This window comes from Lepus europaeus, chromosome 2 (assembly GCF_033115175.1).
Source record: "Lepus europaeus isolate LE1 chromosome 2, mLepTim1.pri, whole genome shotgun sequence".
Classification (NCBI taxonomy): domain Eukaryota; kingdom Metazoa; phylum Chordata; class Mammalia; order Lagomorpha; family Leporidae; genus Lepus; species Lepus europaeus.
The window spans coordinates 166,611,376-166,631,038 of NC_084828.1; the positions used below are offsets into that span (position 1 = coordinate 166,611,376).

At 39.3% G+C, this 19,663-nt stretch overlaps 1 protein-coding gene across 18 annotated transcripts in view; it reads left to right on the plus strand.

Moving 5' to 3' along the window:
* RBMS3 (RNA binding motif single stranded interacting protein 3) overlaps positions 1–18,921 on the plus strand; it is a 1,606,934-nt gene extending 1,588,013 nt beyond the window's left edge. For 12 of the 18 annotated variants that reach the window (XM_062215492.1, XM_062215511.1, XM_062215613.1 and 9 more), the window contains 2 exons: positions 1,121–1,248; positions 12,562–18,921. In XM_062215492.1, coding sequence (XP_062071476.1) covers positions 1,121–1,248; positions 12,562–12,568 — 135 coding nt within the window. In that variant the 3' untranslated portion in view covers positions 12,569–18,921. Of the gene's footprint in view, positions 1–1,120; positions 1,253–12,561 lie in introns of those variants that run through there. The other 6 variants (XM_062215500.1, XM_062215537.1, XM_062215587.1 and 3 more) reach the window with 1 other exon arrangement.
* The last annotated feature ends 742 nt before the right edge of the window (positions 18,922–19,663 follow it).

The window sequence follows — 19,663 nt, forward strand, 5'->3', positions numbered from 1 at the left end:
GAGCAGTATAAAAGGAATACAGAGAGAGTCATATTCTAAGGAAGAATTTTGGGTATCTTTAGTTAGAGACAGAGAATTAGCCAATGAGATTTGAAACCTGACATCACTGCAGGTATCTAAGCCTATAAGTAAAACCAGGACAATGTATCCTGGAGGCCCTTCCTGTGCCTCCTAACAACCAAATAAAACTAGCTTTGCCACTTAGGAAGCAGGCATATGCTCCTGATGGTGGCCAATGCTAGAAATTCATTCATGCTGGCATCTGTGAGGAACAAGAGGTAGAAATCACGAAGGAACAGCAAACAAAAATTAAGGACAAGTTTGTCTTTTTTTCTTTTTCTTGAAAATTCTTTTTTTAGCTTAGAAACAACAGAAATGTATTTCTCACAATTCTGGAAGCTGATCCTGGGAGTCCAAGATCACGACACTAGATGTGTCAATGTCTGGTGAGGATTTATTCCTCACAGACCGTGTCTATTAGCTTTGCCCTCACATGGATGAAGGGGCGAGCTAGCTCCCTACAGTGTTTTGCTTGTTTTTTTTTTTTTTTTGCAATTTTTTTATGAATTCCAACTTATATCTTGGAAAACAGAAAAAACCAAAATGAACCAAATTATGGTTATCCATATCCTTTAAAAAGATTTCCAAATTGTTATATAAACTTTTATTAAGGTCATAGCTCATTATTTTGCCAAATGATACAGATATAGTACAGTGAAATACATCAGGAAATGTTTGAAATGCAAGTTTTTATAGAAACCATGTGCAAATTTTTAACTTTAAAAAAGTTAACAAATTGTTATTGATTGTGGTTGTATTAAACCACTGTCTAAAAGTTCCAAGTATGGGCGTAACAACCGTTCTAACCATTTGATTTCTCCAAGGACTCATGATGGCAAACCTTATTGGTGTCACATTGGGACTAATTCCTCAGATCTTATCCAGACTTGCTCTGTGGTTTGTCTGATGGTGTGTTTATTCTGAATACTTAGTATGGCTTCACATAGCTAAGAACATCTCCATCCAAGCCAAATATAGAAGAAGGGTATTAATGGTTCATATAGAAGAAGACTGTCTGCTAAAACAAATAAGGCTTTTTTGTACTTATTCACCTCCTTAGGGTGTTGTTGCTGATACCTCTCCCCAGACAGTGGCTCCTTCATCCCAGGACACCAGTGGTCAGCAGCAACAGATAGCAGTGGACACATCCAACGAACACGCACCTGCATACTCTTACCAACAGTCTAAGTAAGTCTGGGCTATGCTTAGTTCTTGTTCTCAGGATAATCAAAAATTTCAAAGTCTCTATTTCCTGTTGTATCTGTAAGCCTTTGCTGCAATACAAACCTCTCCAAATTTATTGACAATCATTTATTTCATTCTTTATTATGAGGGTTGGAAATTTGGGCTGAAGATAGATGGGTGGTTCATATGATGTTAGACAGACTCAAGTACCTGATACCAGTGTTAATCTACAGCTCTGCTTCTGAGTGTTGACTGGCTGTTGGTTGGATAATGGGAAGTATCGTGTCACATGTTTATGATCCTCTAGCAGGCATGTTTATGTGGAAGTCTCAGAATTCCAAGAACAGCAAGAGAATAAGCCCAGATGGACAGGCATCCTTCAACTCTCTATGTGAATCATGTTCTACTGTCTCATTTGCCAAAGTGAGTCACATGGTGAAAAAGAGTCAATATAGATGTTCAGTAATCAAGGGCTTGATACAGAGACATCATAGCCATCTTACACACACACACACACACACACAATCTACCATACATATACCTGGAAAAAATCCAATATTCTCACCTAAAATTGGATAGTAAACTTGCATATTGCTCTCAGTTCCTCACTCTTTCATAAAGACAGTAGCCTTCCAATTCAAGGGTTACTTTGAGTGCCCAGTTTGTATAAAACCATTTCATAAAGTAGAAAGCAACAGAGAATATCATCTTACTCAGGAATTAAACAGTAAAGGATAAATCAAGTAATCAAAGTTATTCTTGAAAATCCTTATGCCACTCATGAAGCAAAATACATTTGGTTTTCTGTTGTAGACTGAAGTTTGAGAAATTTGTATTGAAACCAAAGGACTTAACAAAAGGATAGTCTATCTACAGATGCCTTGGCATGAATGCTATTCACTTTGTCATAACACTGAGAACCCTGGTGAATTGAGAATTTCCAGATGATCCTGCCTGTCTGCAGAGTGTTCAGCCATTCTTTGTCATCATTTTTCTTTCTAAGAAAAAAAAATTATTCTGATGTTTGTACAAATGGTAGGGAAGACAATTCAGGATTGACTATTGTTATTGGGTAGAGAGATTGAGCTCAACTCAGACTACATCAAAGACAGCTGAGGATTCCTAGCCAACCAGCAGGATAATGGGGTTAGTGAATAGAAAATGACTACGAGGTGACATCCAGGGGAGGGGGAGAATTATTGCTAAGCCAGCTCAACGGGATTCTTACTGAAAGCAGATAGGAAATTGATCAGATATTGAATTTGAGCAGATCTCAAAGGTGAGAGATTTGCCTGTAAACTGACTTAGCAAGGTTCTTACTAAAACTAGGCTAGCCTAACTAAAACTTGATCAAAGAGAAAGCCTTTGTCCCTCTTTAACCTCAGTACACAGTCAGATATTTGTGGTCAGATTAATTGAGGCAATGATGTCTCCTATATGTGGTTCAACTTCTGAAGTTAACTGTACAAATTAATCTGCTCAGAAAATGACTTCTTACAAATACACAGCTTTGTTTTCATTGCCACTATTACTATCAATATGAACTATAGGAAAAGACTATTACTTAGTACAGCAGTTGAATTTTGTGATTTGAATAGATCTATAGCCTGTATGCAGAGAGAGAGAGAATCTTCCATCTGCTGGCTCACTTCCCAAACGGCCATGACAGCCTGAGCTAGGCTAATTTGAAACCGTGAGTCAAGAGCTCTATCCAGGTCTCCCACATGGGTGCAGGGGTCCAAGCACTTGGGCCATCTTCTGCTGCTTTTCCAGGTGCATAAGCAGGGATCCAGATCAGAAGTGGAGCAACTAGGACTTGAATCAGTGGCCATATGGGATTGCAGCATTTTTACAAACTGCTATATCACAGCACTGGCCCCAGATGTGGACATCTTAATAGTCATCTTAACCACTAGGTCAAATGATGACCCCTGAAGTTTTTCTCATTCTTGTCAGTGGAGTATATGTGGCTGTGTAAAACATGGTGAGAGATACTTGTGGGAGATGAGAAATACCAGGTGTGATGGTTAACTTAATGAGTCAATCTGACTGGGCCATGGTCTTTGACATGTGGTCAGACATTATCATGGGTGTGTCTAAGAAGTGTTGCCGGATGAGAAGAACATTTGCACCAATAGACGGAGTGAAAGAGAGTTCTCCAGAAGGTGGGTAGCCCCCATCCAATCAGTTCAATGAGGACTAGAACAAAAACATTGACTCTCCTGTATGGGTGATGACACTTCCGGCCTGACTGCCTGAGCAGGAACGGGTGTTTGAATGTGAACTGAAACACTGGCTCTTCCAGGGTTCCTGTTGTGTCTACTCTGGGACCTGAATTACAGAATCAGACCTATTGGCCCCCAGGTTTTTGGATTCAAGCAGGAATTAAACCATGTGCACGCCTGGGTGTGCAGTATAATCTTGTAACCATTTTCTTACAATAAAATTTTTCATCCTTAATAGATCTGTAGATGATAAGTAGATGATAGATATAGATAGGTGATAGATATAGCTAGGTAGATAGATAGCTGTGCATAGTTTTCCAATGGGTTCTGTTTCTCGGGGAAACCCTGACTAGATCCTGCCTGATCCTACTCGAAGGCTCAGTGACCAGGTGAAACTACCTGAGGTTTTGGCTACCTTCCTGCTAGCTGTTTAACAGTGTCTAAATAAGAGGAAATATGCTTTCATTCACCCAATCAACAATTATTTATTTAGTGTCCACTACCTGAAAGCAGCACCCACTCTAGGTGTTTGCAAAAGAACAATGAAATCAGCCTGGCACTGTGGCACAGCAGGCTAAGCCGCCACCTGCCGTGCTGGCATCCGATATGAGCACTGGTTTGAGTCCCAGCTGTTCCACTTCCATTTTAGTTCCCTGTCAATAGCCTGGGAAAGCAATGGAGGACAGCCCATGTGCTTGGGTCCCTGCATCCACATGGGAGACCCTGATGAAGTTCCTGGCTTTGACCTGGCCCAACCTGATGTTGGGAGCATTTGGGGAGTGAACCAGCAGATGAAAGCGCTCTCTGTGTGTGCACACACACACACACACACCTCCCTCTGTGTAACTCTACCTTTGAAATAAATACATATATTTTTTTTAAAATAGGCTTTGTAGGCCGGCGCCACAGCTCACTTGGCTAATCATCTGCCTACGGTGCCAGCACCCCTGGTTCTAGTCACAGTTGGGGCGCCGGATTCTGTCCCGGTTGCTCCTCTTCCAGGCCAGCTCTCTGCTGTGGCCCAGGAAGGCAGTGGAGGATGGCCCAAGTGCTTGGGCCCTGCCCCGCATGGGAGACCAGGAGGAAGCACCTGGCTCCTGGCTTCAGATCAGCGCAGTGCGGCAGCCACAGCTCGCTGGCCGTGGCGGCCATTTTGGGGCTGAACCAACAGAGGGAAGACTTTTCTCTCTCTGTCTCTCTCTCTCTCACTGTCTAACTCTGCCTGTCAAAAAAAATAGGCTTTTTTTTTTTAAGTAATGAAAACCTCAGATGCCTCCAACACACCATTGCAAAGCAGATCACTCAAAAACCTTCTGTTGATAGTGACTGTACAAGTACCTAAGATTTGGGATGCGGGAAGAGGCCTCTCAAGTAGACCTCAAGTCTAAGAGATTTTAAGAAGCTGATCTTGGGGGCCGGCACTGTGGCGTAGTGGGTAAAGCTGCCACCTGTTGTGGTGGCATCCCATTTGTACACCTGTTCAAGTTCCGGCTGCTCCAATTCCAATCCAGCTCTCTGGTAAGGCCTGGGAAAGCAGTGGAAGATGGCCCAACTCCTTGGACCCCTGCCCCCATGTGGGAGACCTGGAAGAAGCTCCTGGCTCCTGGCTCCTGGCTTTTGATCAGCACACTTCCAGCCAGCCATTCCAGCCACTTGGGAAGTGAACCAGCAGATGGAAGACCTCTCTTTCTCTCTTTCTCTCTCTCTCTCTCTCTCTCTCTCTCTCTCTCTCTCTCTCACTCTCACTCTCTCGCTCTTGCTCTCTCGCTCTCTGTCTCTCCTTCTCTCTCTTTGTAACTCTGACTTTCAAATAAACAATCTTTACAAAAAATACGAAGCCTATGTTGGAGGTATTTGGAGGAAAATCAATCTCAGAAGGGGAAGGAATAGGAATTGGAGGCCCTGCGTGGGGACCTGGAGTGTGTGGACTGGAGTGGAGAGTTGTAGGAGGTGAAATCAAACAGTCCAGATCAGACAGAACCCATGGCCCTTTGATACTGGACTGTGTAGAGTAATTAACTTGCTTTTATGCCAAGTGAGCTAGGAAGTATTTGGAAGGCTTTAAAAGAAGGAATGACCTGATTTGATTTGCAAATCAGGGACTCTACTAAGATGGGGACTGGGAACAGAGAGATGTGTTTCTAGGATGACTTCCGGGATGCAGACTCCAGCCCCACTGCTCCTCCTGGCAGCTGTCCAGAGCCCCCTCCTCTCCCCGCCTGGATAAATGAGTTTTAGTTACCCCTACTTGTCAGCCCACAAGGGGGTGCTCCCTTCTTCCTCAGGGTTGTCTGCAACCCAAACAGTGAAGCATGTTTTCACGATGCTTTTTTTTTTTTTTTTTTTGACAGGCAGGTTAGTGAGAGACAGACAGACAGACAGACAGAAAGGTATTCCTTTTCCATTGGTTCACTCCCCAAATGGCCACTACGGCGGGTGCACTGCGCCGACCTGAAGCCTGGAGCCAGGTGCTTCCTCCCGGTCTCCCATGCAGGTGCAGGGCCCAAGCACTTGGGCCATCCTCCACTGCCTTCCTGGGTACAGCAGAGAGCTGGCCTGGAAGAGGAGCAACCGGGACAGAATCCGGCGCCCTAACCGGGACTAGAACCCAGGGTGCCGGTGCCGCAGGTGGGTGATTAGCCAAGTGAGCCGTGGTGCTGGCCTCCTCGATGCATTTTTATTTCTAGTCCTCCTGGATTCCAGTGATAGTTTCCTCATCTGCCTCCACACCTAGATCTAACTATACTCTTTGTACCAGCATCACACCAGGCAGCAGGTATGAATGTACCAGCTTTACACTAGGAGCCAGGACCTCTGCCCTCAGAGGCTTACAATCTAGAACAGGACGTAGATCTAAATGTATATAAGGTATGTATACTTGCAAGAAAAAGAATAATAAAGAACTCTTTTTAAAAGGACTAGCTTAATAGAAAAATGCATCTCATTTCTTCTGGCTGAGTAAGCTTTTGTGGACATTATGGTATCTGGAGTTGGGTCTTGTAGGAAATATTAATTTTCTAAGAAGTGTAGCAACTTGACCGAAGCCGATCAAGTTTCCAGGGAGGGAAACCTCAAAAGGGTGTTTCTTTGAGGTTTGGAAGCAGAGTAGTAAGCAGTGTAGACCCAGATTCTATGATCAGGTGCCTTGCTGAGGTGCTTTGACACCACTCTGTTCATTCTGCTGAAGTAAATAACTTATTTGGAAGCAATGTATGGGCAGCTCTGTTATTGCAATGGTTCAGGAAAGAGTGAACAAAGGTCTGAAGTGTGACCGTGGCAGCTGTGATGGAAAGGGTAGGAAGATCTAGACAGAAGGAAGAGAGAAAAGACAGAAACAACTTTAAAATTCCAAGCAAGTCAACGGAGTCATTGATGGCACTGACAAAGGTAGACTAGATAAAAAGTCCAGGAGGGAGTGGTTTGTGGGGCAAGGCGAGTATAATTTTCCTTATGAGGAAGCAAATCAAAGAAGCTCTATTCTATGAAATATCTATGGAAGCCTGAGTCTGGCCACATAAAACTTTTTAGGGATTTAAATGTGTTTAAAGTTATAATCACATCATGGATATGCGCCTTGAGCGATAGATTCTTACAGTTGACAATGCTGAATTTTCCAAAGATAAAATATCAAGAAATGAAATCCCCCATCCCACATTGTGGTAAAAATTATGACAGAGGTTTTCTTGCTTGAAATGTGCCTTTGCCATCATAGACCTAGAAGTGTATGTTACAGGATGTTCCACAGGCCGTGCTCCGTTGCAAACAGGCCAGAGATAAAAGCACCCTGGAGCTTGGGACATTTCAAAGATGTGACATGTGAAAGCTACATAGACTTCTCTTTGAGCCTGGAAAAAAGTTAACAGGTCCTGTTTATATTCTCAACTTTCTCTCTTTGATATGATACAAAGTATTAGATTTTGACTGAAATAACAACAAAGTATGGAATCAAACAAACACGCTATCCTAAGTCAAATAAATCCCTAGTTGACAATCACTTTTGAATTATTACAGAAGGATGTAATTAATGTGACTCTATCCAAGGTTTTATCAGTTGTAACCAATGGAAACTGGCCTGTGTCATGGTACGACATGAGATTCTTAGGAAACATTCAATACAAACACCAGGAATTGAACTGAGTATTTGAGTTATACTAACTGGATTCTTTTTCACAGGTGATCATCACTGGGAAAAGTTTGAGGGATGCAAGGGCACCCACAGAGACATCATTCAACAAAAATTAGGAAACAGGCACAAAACAGTATATGCAGCTTGCTCTGTACACAAAGTTTCCACTCTGTTCTTTTAAATTATCTGATCATACCTTAGATGAAATATGCACTGGGGTTACATTTTACTGTTTTTAAGAAGTAGAACTGTCATCCTTATAGATGCGACCAGCAATCTACTTGATGGCTGTCCTGATCTGAGGTCAAAGGGCTATAGGATGATGTGTCCAAAGTGTTATTCTAAGTTCTTGCCCTCACAGAGATAAGAATTCAAAGCGGAGGCATCAGTCAGGTGTACAAGTGAAAGCAGGGTTTCTTTAAAAGTGAGAGTGAATACACTTTGAAGTGTGAGTGTGGGCAACTCCACAAGGAGAGATATGCATCATAGTGGGCCAGAGAGCGGACTGTTTGGAGAGACCCTGGGAGGAGACCAGAGAAGAACCCAAAAACAAGGGCCAGAAGCCCAAAATCAAAATGGTTGTTCTCACATGCTAACAGTCACTTTTATGGGACAAAGGGTAGCATCCTATTTAAATACACAAATTGGTGGAGTCTGGGTGGCTTTGGTGCATGAAAGGTTCCCTGGGAGTTTCATTGGTGCTTCCACGTGGAGCTCACCTTCCACATGACCATAATACCACATCCATCTTCATGATCCAGGATGACACAGGTGTATGTATTAGGGAAAGTGGCTGGACTGGATTGGCTGCTAAGGTGTGGCATTACAATGTAGGACTGGCAGAAATTGTGGGAAAAATATTTCAGGGACTATTCCTACCTAATCTTTCTGCCTCATTCCTCCACCTCAAAGCCTCAAGCAATATCCTAAAATTACTTACAGACTACAGATTTCTCTGTGGTCTAAATATACTTTCCTGCTTTAGTAGAATGAGGACTTTCTCTACAAAAATATAGCCAATCCATGTTAGCTTGAACCCTTCAGATTGCACAAATGGCAGCTCATTTCCAGTATCATTATGCTAATTAACATGTCACTACTTTCATGGGCAATCCATTTCTAACAATAATTATGCTAATTGAGATATGAAGAGCTTGAAGTACTTGTATCAACCTCTGGCCTTTCTCATTAAATGCTAGCTGACCTCCTGTGGTGTGTGAAACTCTGATTAGGGCAGTCCCTGAAAAGTAGCTTGACCCTTCACACATGTATTTAACCCCTAATATCTTTTCTGAAGATATTGTAAATTAAAGACATAACAACAGAAGATTGTAGGAGAGAAGTTTGAGAAATATAAATGATCTTCCTGGGAATAAAGGGGCTATTTGGGGGTTCTACAAACAGTATTTTAATATTCAAAATTCCACTTCCCAAGTTAAACACAGGACTTTGTGTTTTGTATGCGTGCATTTCCCCTTCATTGGTAAAAGAAGTTATTAATGCAAAATGGACTCTGGGCTCTGTTTGAAGAAGGAACAAATGATAACTGAACAGTGTTTGGGAAATTCTATGGGAATTCTAATTCCCATCTAAGCTATCTATTTTTCTTTGTGCTGTGTGAGAAACCTTAAACGTAACCAGGATTTGAATGGTCTAAAAGTCTTCGAGCAAAGTTAAATTCTAATATGCAGAATCAGCAGTCCTTGGTTCACACGCTAGTTTTGTTGCTTCCTACTTGTCACTCAACCCTTGAGGTCTCATTTTCCTCTTCTTTAAGTGAGAGGCTTAAGCCATTGTTCCCCACAGGGTAATTTAGGTTGCTAGTGCTGAGGGAGAATTCACCTGCAGGATTTGGAGGAGTGGAGTCAAATTCAACTGAGATACATCACTATGAAGAGAGTCAAATGCTTTTCTTAATTGCACTCCTCTTCAAAGCCATGAAAATATAACACTAATATACAGAGCTAATTAGAAGGTCAGAGAAATACTTTAATTTATAAATAAATCCTGAAAGCTTAGCTTAGGTGCTTCCTTCATTCTACAGAATTCAAAGAATTTTTTAAAACATAGAAAATTATGAATCTCACAAAATTTTGGTAGTCTACACATTGATTATTTTGATACTGGTGTAAGAGATTATGTTCTTTACAAAAACATTTTTTAGCATCCTTCTTTTTGGTGCCCTGGCCAAATTCTTAGTTTCCTGTGTAATCCAGTAGTGGGAATATAATGTGGAGTTTTACCAAACTCTGGCCTACAGACTCTCTTTCCATAGCACACATGAAGCTGATACTCTGGGAGACATTGCATCCTTAGGTGATCTCTTAAGACAACCAGCTCTAGAAGACTAGATTTCTAAGATTAAAGTTTGCCACTTCCCAATCTACTCACTCTGCTTTTTTTGAGAGTGGAGATGAGTAGAGAATTCAAAATGACTCTATGACCTTCCATTCAGTCAAGTTCCCAGTCCACAGATATTCACTCTGGCCATAGAAGGCCCTTTTCTCAATCCCATATTGCAAGCTCTGTTGGTACTTCAAATCTGCATTGGCTAATTGAGTGCCAGGAACACCCAATTCCTACGTGCTGTCAATACATTATTGTTGTACCCATTTTTCTTGTAATAGCACATTCTGTGTGAACAGTGTTTACAGTTTGCAAATGGTTTTCGTACTCATTATCTCTTTCCCATGAGTTACTCTAAATTGCAACTCATTTTATTTCTAGAACACTCTCATGATCCAACTTCAGCATTCTTGTTGCTAATGATCACAACCTTGGAAATTTAGGACTCTTCTATTTTTATGAATATCGGTGTGATTCATAGTCATTATGTAAATGCACACATTCTCACTTCATCTAGGGCAGAGAAGGTAGGCAGGAATAAATTCATTTCTGTTAGATAGCAGCATTTTTCCCTTCAAACCTCAGCTAGTAACCATGAACGTGTAAAGTAAAGCCATTTATTTCTCCTCATTTATTTTCATATAGTAAGGAGACTCTTTAAGGACCAAGGAAATTATGGGAGAAAACTACTGAGAAACAGTCATATAAGGTTATAAAGCCTAAAAGTAGCTCCAGCCAAGCTCATAAATATTGATGCGTGTGAGATTAGTGCACACCAAATACTGCGCAGTGAGTCTTCTGTGTCACTGTGGTCCGTTGAGTAAGACACCATTGACTGAGCAGCTGTAAAGGGAGTCATGGTTTTTCAGGCATTTTCTGCTCAATTGCATGATACAGGGGACAGAGTGGAGGAGGAACAAAGAACAGTTGAAAAGAGACCAAAACACAAAATAAATAAAAAAAAAACAGCTTGTGTGCCATAGCAAGGTAGATTTCTAGGAATAAAGGAAGCAAGTGTGCATTTGCAAAGTTGAAGATAGTGAAAAATATGACACTCATGACTATTAATAATAAAACTTATCTAATTACTGCTGCAATTATGAAAATTATAATTGTACTCATTTTTAGAAAAATTTTACTTTTTCATGACACAAAGAAATATCTATTCATTTACATGCAATTAAACATATTAATCACATTAACATTTACATGTAAACTGAGTATTTATTAAGTTTCTAGAATTACATTAACAAATTTTATATTATATGCATGCACATAATATAATTCTATAGACAAATTAATGAAAACAATTCAAATATTTTGCCCATCAACTAGTCACATTCCTTGCATAATTTTAGGAATGGATTAATCAGGATCCTAATGAACTTGTGTCCATAGTTGCTCTTCGGATTGCTTTCTGAAAATTAGGACAAGAAGACCTTTTTCAGACATCACTGGCTGAATATCATGCAGTTTTGTGAATTTGAATAAGACCTACCTACTTTCTTGGGCGCATTTGGCCTTACACTAGAGTTTATAGCTTGGGAAGCAGACAGTGGATGGGCTGGAACATATCCTCTACTCCCTCAGCCATGTATCTCACACAGTGCACAACCTGTACAACTATGCACTGCAATCCTGAGTCTTATTTACTAAATTAAGCAAATGGGCAACAGAAGATTTCACAGTTTTCTCTGCCAGGCTGAGTCCTCAGGAAAGAAGCCTTCATCTACGTGTGGCCTACAAGTAGTTTGGAGGTCCTACTTGTTATAGCAGAACTCTAAAATTACTTAACAGAATCCTAATTTGTAGGCAGAAGAGATATGAGTAAAGGTCAACCATCTAGAAGCGTCATCCTACAATATAGATGGGGAAGCAGCAAGACGACATTTTTGGGCGGGGCTAAACAGAGTGATATATCATTAAGGACATGCGTCCAGTTAAACACCTGTCATGCACATAGCACTCTGCAAGACACCTGGACAGTGAAAAGGAGAAATGAAATATTTGGTCCCTCCTCCCAAGAATTTATCCTCTTACTGAGGAGAAATGAGCAAGAAAAAGAGAAGCGGAAGAAAGATAAAGAATTAAACTTCATTGCCCTTTTCACTGTCATCTCCTGGGCCAGTAAGGTTTCTGTAAGTGTATTTAGTGGATACTACATGATAACATATAGCCCGGATATCTTGGAACCACGCATGCGTTCCCTCAGTTAGTGTTCAGTTTCAGCTCTTAGAGGGCACAGCTACTCCAGGAATCTTTACAGAGCTAGAACGTAAGCCAGACATGACAAACTGGATTCTCTGCTCTTTGGGATATCAGGTGTCTGGGTATATTTGGGCACTTATGATATTTGTTGGTTTAGAAGGGAATGGTATTCTTGATCTATTCCTCTTGCTTTTTAATGTGAGGCAACTCTGACTTGACTATTTATTTGTGTGGAAGTGGAAGAATTTGACAATGTCACAGGCACAGTATGCTTCATACAGTTGCTCCCAGGATCCTGTGACATTAAAAGAGTGTGGTGTCTTTTAAAGAGACCTTGCTGGGAGTGAACAGAGAAGGTAATTTCTAAGTTGCTTTGAGGTAATGGCCACTCTTGCCCAATTGTTTTCACAGACCATAAACGGAATTGAAGAATGTCCATCAAAACTTTGCCTTGAATGAAGAAACTTCATTGAACAAGAAGTTGGCTTCCAGTTTGCACAGGCGTCAAAGAAGGCTTTTTGTGTGTTTTTTTTTTTATATACTTTACTTAATGACAACAAAGTTTTTATGTGCTGTGCAAATGGTTCCTTCATGTGGTCTTACAGTTTATTTTTGCAATGTTATTTTTTTTAATTAAAAGAAAAAAATTCCCAGAAGAGGGAAAAAAATCAACAAAACAAAACATTGACGTGTTATCCAGAAGAATATTTGAATTCAGAATTTACCTGAAGGTGTAGATAGATTTTTTTTTTAAACAAGAAACCTGATGTCAAGAGGTAGGCAAACACAAATGAAAACGAGTTGTCTTCCTCAGTAATTAAGCTACTCTGTCTCTCTTCTCTTTTCTTGTTTAAACCTGGTGGGTTTTGTTTTTTATTATTTTATTTTTTTCTTAGAAATATTTAGGTAAGGTTTATCTTGAATCTTAATTGCCTTAATTTTAAGGACGTCAAAGGCTCTCAAGGCAAGCTGTCAACGTCTTGTTAAAAATAAATCAAGAAAGAATTGAAATATTGTGCCAGCTTTAACTGGTACGGAAGTTTAAGACTATGAGTTTTTAGGGTGAAAAAAACTGTACAGTTTAAAAGAAAATGTTTTTCTTCATTTGAAGAAAATTTGTTGATAAAAGAAACCATGGCAACTGCAAGAATTGGGAAAATGCTGGGACTTTTCATGAACTTTGTCTTAAGTGTTGACACGAATCATTCTAGAAGGCTAAAACATTTTATGATAAAGTTATTAATGTTGGTTTAAAAACAACTGCATTAGAAATAATGCGTGTTTGGGGGGCAGAATGCAGATTTTTTTTATTTACAAAGCGTGATCGCTAGCAAAAGCATTAGTGCTTTTTATCTGCAGTCTTTTTTATGAGCTTTACAAAGTTTTTAGTCAGCTTTGCTTGTCACATTGCAAAACCTAGCTTAAGAGCATTAAAAAAAAAACTTAAGTAGATAGGAGCTTATGGTCAAAAAGTGCAAAAAAAAAAAAAAAACAAAAACAAAAACAAAAAAAGCAATAGATAGAGAAATTGTTGACAATTTCTGTAGTCTTTCCTAGTTGTGATCAAATTCAGCCTATGGATGGCCTATTTTATACCAAAGATGAAGTGACACCCTATTACAGTCCAGAAGATAGAGGTTGTTTATCTTTTCTTTCCTTTTTTAAAATTTTATTTGACCTACATGGCCGGACCAGTTTTTCGTTGTTTGTTTAAACTACCTTCCACTGGTGTTTTACATACTGCAAAAAAAAAAAAAAGAGCTTTGTTTTCTTTTAATGTGTGTTCATTGATAGTAGAAGCTCGCACCTGCTGCATTCAGCAGTACCAGCATGAAGAATTCTGGATACAAACGGATATCAAGCGGCTTAAAGTTCCATGAGCTTTTCTGGTTCCTTGCTGGAAACCTGTATTGATGGCCACCAATAAGCCAAGACACTTTAACAGGTTGAAATTTCTTTATGCGAATTTTGAACTAAAGCTAATTCTTGATCCTGGTCTTAAAGGTCACTTGTCAGAAATGCTTTGTGATGTTCTGTGCAATGGTGGGTGGTCTCCTGAAAAGATCTCATAGTATTTGGAACAATTGTCTTCCTCCTAAACTCTGAATCCCCTTGGTTTTGTCATGTTCTCCCCTCAGTCTTTGTCATTATCCACTATGCATAGCCACCTTGATTCCACAGCTGGGGAGGGATACCTTCCTTTTGCCTCTATTCATGGCGTGTTCCCATCTTGATGTTACCAGGAGAAAAAGGCAAAATAGAACTTTTTTCTTTTAGTTTAACTCTCTGAGGCAAGTAGGACCAATCAAATTGAGGATTGTATGAGTAGAAGTTAGGGAAGCTCTTAAAATGCTAGTTGACAATCAAGCAGTTGTATGATTCATATCAGAGAACCAAAAGAATTAGGTTTGACCAATCCTTAAAGCCAAAGGAGATATGTTTGCATTTAGAATGATGCAGAACTTTATCTAAAAATGATTTGACTTACTTAGAAAACATCTCTACATTTTTGATTCCTTAATATGTACAGTTTTACCTAAAATTAAGGACAATGGAACACAACTTTGCTAATTGAACGACTCACTAGAATGGCATTGTGAATGAGTCATTTGAATCCAATAGGTGAAACTCTTTTACAAACTAGATAACTCACAGAAATGTTCCTTAGCCCGTAAGGACGAGAGAAATGCATTTATGGCAATGTAAAACCGGGTAAATGTTTAAAAATTAAACAATTTAAAAGGTAAACTGTATCCCCATTGGGCATAGAAGTTGATTCATATGAAATTGCCAGTGTTCTAGTATTGAAATAGACTCTGGTTCTCTTATTTGCAACCCCATGAATTGTAAGCTCCAATCTAGAGAGTGACTCCATGTCTTAGCAATCAACGAAGCAAAAGTGTAACAAAGAAAATGTGATAGATGCTACACAGAAATTTACATGGCCACACCCATCCTGTTGGTTTTCTGTGCTGTAGAGAGAATCCTAGATTTATACTTTTCTTCTGTTTCATCTTCCAGCTGCCCATGTAATGTAAGTGTGGCATTAATGTTTTATCTTTGAAAGGAGGGGGCTCAAGTTACACAGGGTATAAGAATACATGTATGAGAACCATGTTTTGTTTCTTTTTTTCACTTTCTAAACTCTTTGTATAAATAATTATCCTGGGCATATTTCATTTGAATATGAAAGCAACGTGCTTTCTTTTGTTTCTGTAAAAACAGAAAACAAAATCCTAAAAACCTACATATATATTAGTGTGATACAAAGAAAGCCTCATTTACACAATCCACAATGAGGCTAAGAGGTAGCTACCATGTGGCTGATGAATGTGCCTAGGTAACTTCCTGTTTCTATTCAAAGCAGATGATTTATTTATACATTCAGAAACATTTTTTTCAACTATGAAATTTCAATAATCTCAATTTTTTTAAGTCACTTAAGGTAGAAGGAAATGACTACCTGTCACTGTATGTCTCTATGTGTGTTTTGTGTTTGGGTAGTTTGTGTCATACCATTTTATAAAATATATTATTTCAAATGAAAAAGAAAAAAGGCGGGGAGGAAAATTGCACATAATCCCATTTGCCCGCTTTATCTATTATTTTACCTAAGAAATGTTTTCAAGAGTCAAGTCTGGGGGACAATGCAAGAATCAACAGGTGAGCAGCATCACGTTGTATGAAGAATGGGAGAAACCAATGACTGTTCAACACATGCGATGTCAGAGTACTAATTTGACCAATGTGTTATGATGATATTATCCTATTGAGAGCTATAGTCATCTTCTAATCTCAAGTTAATTTTCCATTTATTCTGATATATGCAGTTTTCAAGCATTTATTTGGATATATAATTTTCTTCTTTTGACTTTAATTTAGCCTAAATATCAGGAAACAAACTAAAGCCGCAACCCAACTGAAATCAATACCATCTCTTCCAAACCCTAGTTACCTGGTCATTGGAAGAGTAGACTTTCAGTTAATAATTATAAGCTATTTTTGGGAGAAGGTCCCCCAATTATAGCATGTCTTTCAAAGGCCATATAAAGCATCCTCAGTGAACTAAAGGCAACAGTAGCAGGTGCTGGTTATAATTTGTCCTACAGGTCTTGAATATTGCAGGTGATTGGATATTCTTAAAAAAAAAAAAAAATTCTCTACCTGACTCCAGTTTGGCCAGGATTAGTTTGTTTCCTTGGTATGTTGCAACAGTTCAGAATATTGTCTCCATATTTCCCTGAATTAATTATTCTTGGGACATGAGCAGATCTGCCATACTTGCAGCGTGTGTCACTTCCATCCCTGTCTAGTGAAAAACCATGTTGTGTAAAGAGTGCTCCCCTAGAGAAAGAAGACTGAGTGCTCAAGGGTGAATGGCGCAGGCATTATTTCACTACGATTACAAAACGTGTCATTGACCGCATTGCAGAATGGCTTTGAATTGACTTTTATCTCATTTATGACCAGAAGTTCTCCAAAAATATTTTATTTGGGTAGTGGAATGTCTATTACCTACCTGCGTATCTTTCACAGTGGCCTGCAATCCCCATTAAGGAAAAGTGAAATTTGATTTAAATAGGACCCTTGCAGGCTTCCTCATACTGGAAAAGTATCAATGGACTGTCTAGACAGATTATGATGTTAATAAGAGGCTAAAAATACATTTGACAATCCAGTCTCACTCTTAAGTTGAAAACATGAACCATACTACAAGATAAGCAGAGAAAAATTCTGAAGTGGTTTTCAGTTATAAATGTTTTTATATGAATTCAAATCAAGTGAAGGAACAATATGTATGTGCGTGTATAACAACATCCAGCACATTCGAGGAGTCTTACATTGTAATAAAGTTTTAAACCTGGTATAGGAGCCCGAGCTTTATTGTTTTGTCCACAGTAGGCAGTGAAGATGAGATTTTGTTTTCCATGTTATTGCAGCGGGCTTGCTTCAAAATTTTGAGCTCCTGGAACTGACAACCTCTCACTTCCATCGGAGGGACTGATGGAATTTACACGAGCTCATTGATTCTGTGCACTGTACTTTTCCTGTGAGTGGTAATGGAATTTCATCAATGAATCAATTCATTTTACAAATGACATCCATTTTGGTATTTGGAGACAGTGGAGTCTGATGCAAGTTTAACATTTCTTACCAAATAGTCTTAAATATGAAATCGGTCCCTTAATCCAAATGCTCTTGGTGATGGCTGTCCTTTGTGGATTCTGTAGAGTTCAGGAAAGTACAAAGGTTCAAAGCTAAACCTCCAAGTGGCTCAAGCGTTTTATCATGTGTACTTACCCCAGGTCAATGATTTCTCTTATACTTGCTTTTATATCCCAACACACAGATGCTCAATGTCTCACAAATGTGGATGGGTGGCTTACTGATACCCATTTTTGTTTGCACTTGAGATGGAAAATAATGTATCAAGAAAAGTTTTCTTCTAGTCAGGAAGGTTTGAATTTGAAGCCAAGGTGGGATAAAGCTTGGAGTCTGAGTGAAATATCACTAAGCCACTGACTCACCTTTGAGCTTTTCTGAATATTCTGAGTTGTGTAAAAATACAACCACTCTCATTTTTTGAAGGGCTACTTGATTGGGTGTGTTTTGTCTTCTCTTTTCAATCATTAGGCCTTGGGCTGTTTTCTTTTTATTTGCATTTCACCCTGAAGGTAGAAAAAGAAACAATTGGAAATATAAATTGAAATCAGTCTATTTTGTTTCTTGTTTAACATTGATTTTTTTTTTTTTTAGGGAGTTTGAAATCACTGTTAAATTATATGTCTGCACGTCACATTCTGTGGGCTATAATGTCACATTGGTGGGCTATAATGTCCATTTCCCATCAACCACAAATAATTGAGAGTTGGCTATATTGTTGCAGAATATAAAAGACAAAACAAAACAAAACAAAACAAAAAAACAATTGGCTTTATTTTGGTTTCATTCACTCTACTGAATGTAGGGAAGTTGAGCCCAGTTTCTGTTATGAGAATATAATAACAACTCTTGGTTAGATGTACACTCTTACCCCTCTCTTAAAGGTTTGACAAGAAAAAAGACATTGTTTCTGTTATGTTTTGACTTTGCATTACTGTATGAAGGCTGAATAACTTTGACCCTCCTGTGGAAACGTTGATGATAACATCAAATTTAATAACCGTCCAAAGTGTAACTTCAGGGTAATACTTTGTATTTTAAACCCTCTGCTCTCTGAGTATTAAGAAACATGCCCTGTCCTCTTTCCCCAAGATGTGAAAAGGAGTTATTCCATGCTTTTTAGGAGCTGCAAACATTGCTTCAAAGAGACATTTGGAAATGTATCCTCCATTATGGAATCAAATTCTTGCATTTATTTTTTAAAAAGAAGAATGTAATTGGAATCTTACCTTCAAAAGAATATATGGGAAGCATTTGCAATGAAATACTCAGTTTCTTTAAAAAAAAAAAACAAATAAGAAAAGGGACACAGCTTCTTTTAAAACTCTAGTTTCTGGCCATATTCAACTTCATGGGACTTCTAAAACATCATTCTATTTTAAATTTTATTTAAGAGCATTTTTGTACTGCTGTCTCTGAATGTCATGGAATGTTCTGTAATTCTATGGTGTTTCTGGTTTCATTTAAAATTTTTTTTCATCTGTATCACAGTCAAATTAGATACCATTTCCCCAATTCCTTGGGCTTTCTGTAGATCAGTGGATGTTAGGTTTAAATTTCTGTTTTCTTTGATGAAGCTTTCAATAAAAAATGGAAATAAAATCAATAAAGTAGGGCTGTTGTGTTTTTCTGCATTCTTCCAGAGAGCAGTTCTGGGAGAGGGTCCGGTTGGAGGGAGAGATGCCTGTGTCTAATGGGGGCCATAGCTGGAATGCCTAAAAGGATCTTCTGGGGTCACAAAAAGGGTGAGAGAAGAGAGCACTCTATTTATGCAAGGGGGCCTGAGAAAGCCCATATGTGGGGATTTTAGAGCACAGTAGAGACAGACATCCTGACAGCTTGGGATACCTGCTTTCCATATCTTAAGTGCCTGGGTTCACTTTCACTGCTAGTGTGCACCCTGGGAGGCAGCAGGTGGTGACTCAAGAATGAGGGTCTCTGCCATCCCGTGATGGAGTTCCCGTCTGCTGGAGTTGTCCTGGCCCGACCCTGGCTTGTCGCGGGCATTTGGAGAGTGAGCCTGCAGGTGGAAGATATTTCTCTCTCCCTCTCTCTCTTTGAAATAAATTAAAAATAAAATCTTTGAAGGGAGTACATTTAGATCTTCCTAGCCCCTCCCATACTTTTCCTACTGTCTATATTTCAGGACTCAGAGACTAGCCAACTCCTATTTCCAAACATGCCTTACATCAACCAACTACTTGGTGCATCTTTTCTGAAGGCCAAGACATATGGAGTTACACATTACAACAGAGAGATTTCTTTTGACACTTGTGCTATGTATCCCTGCAAGGATTAAACTGTAGGTCAATAAAAATCAGAGGTATCCATTCCTCAAGCTATAGACGAC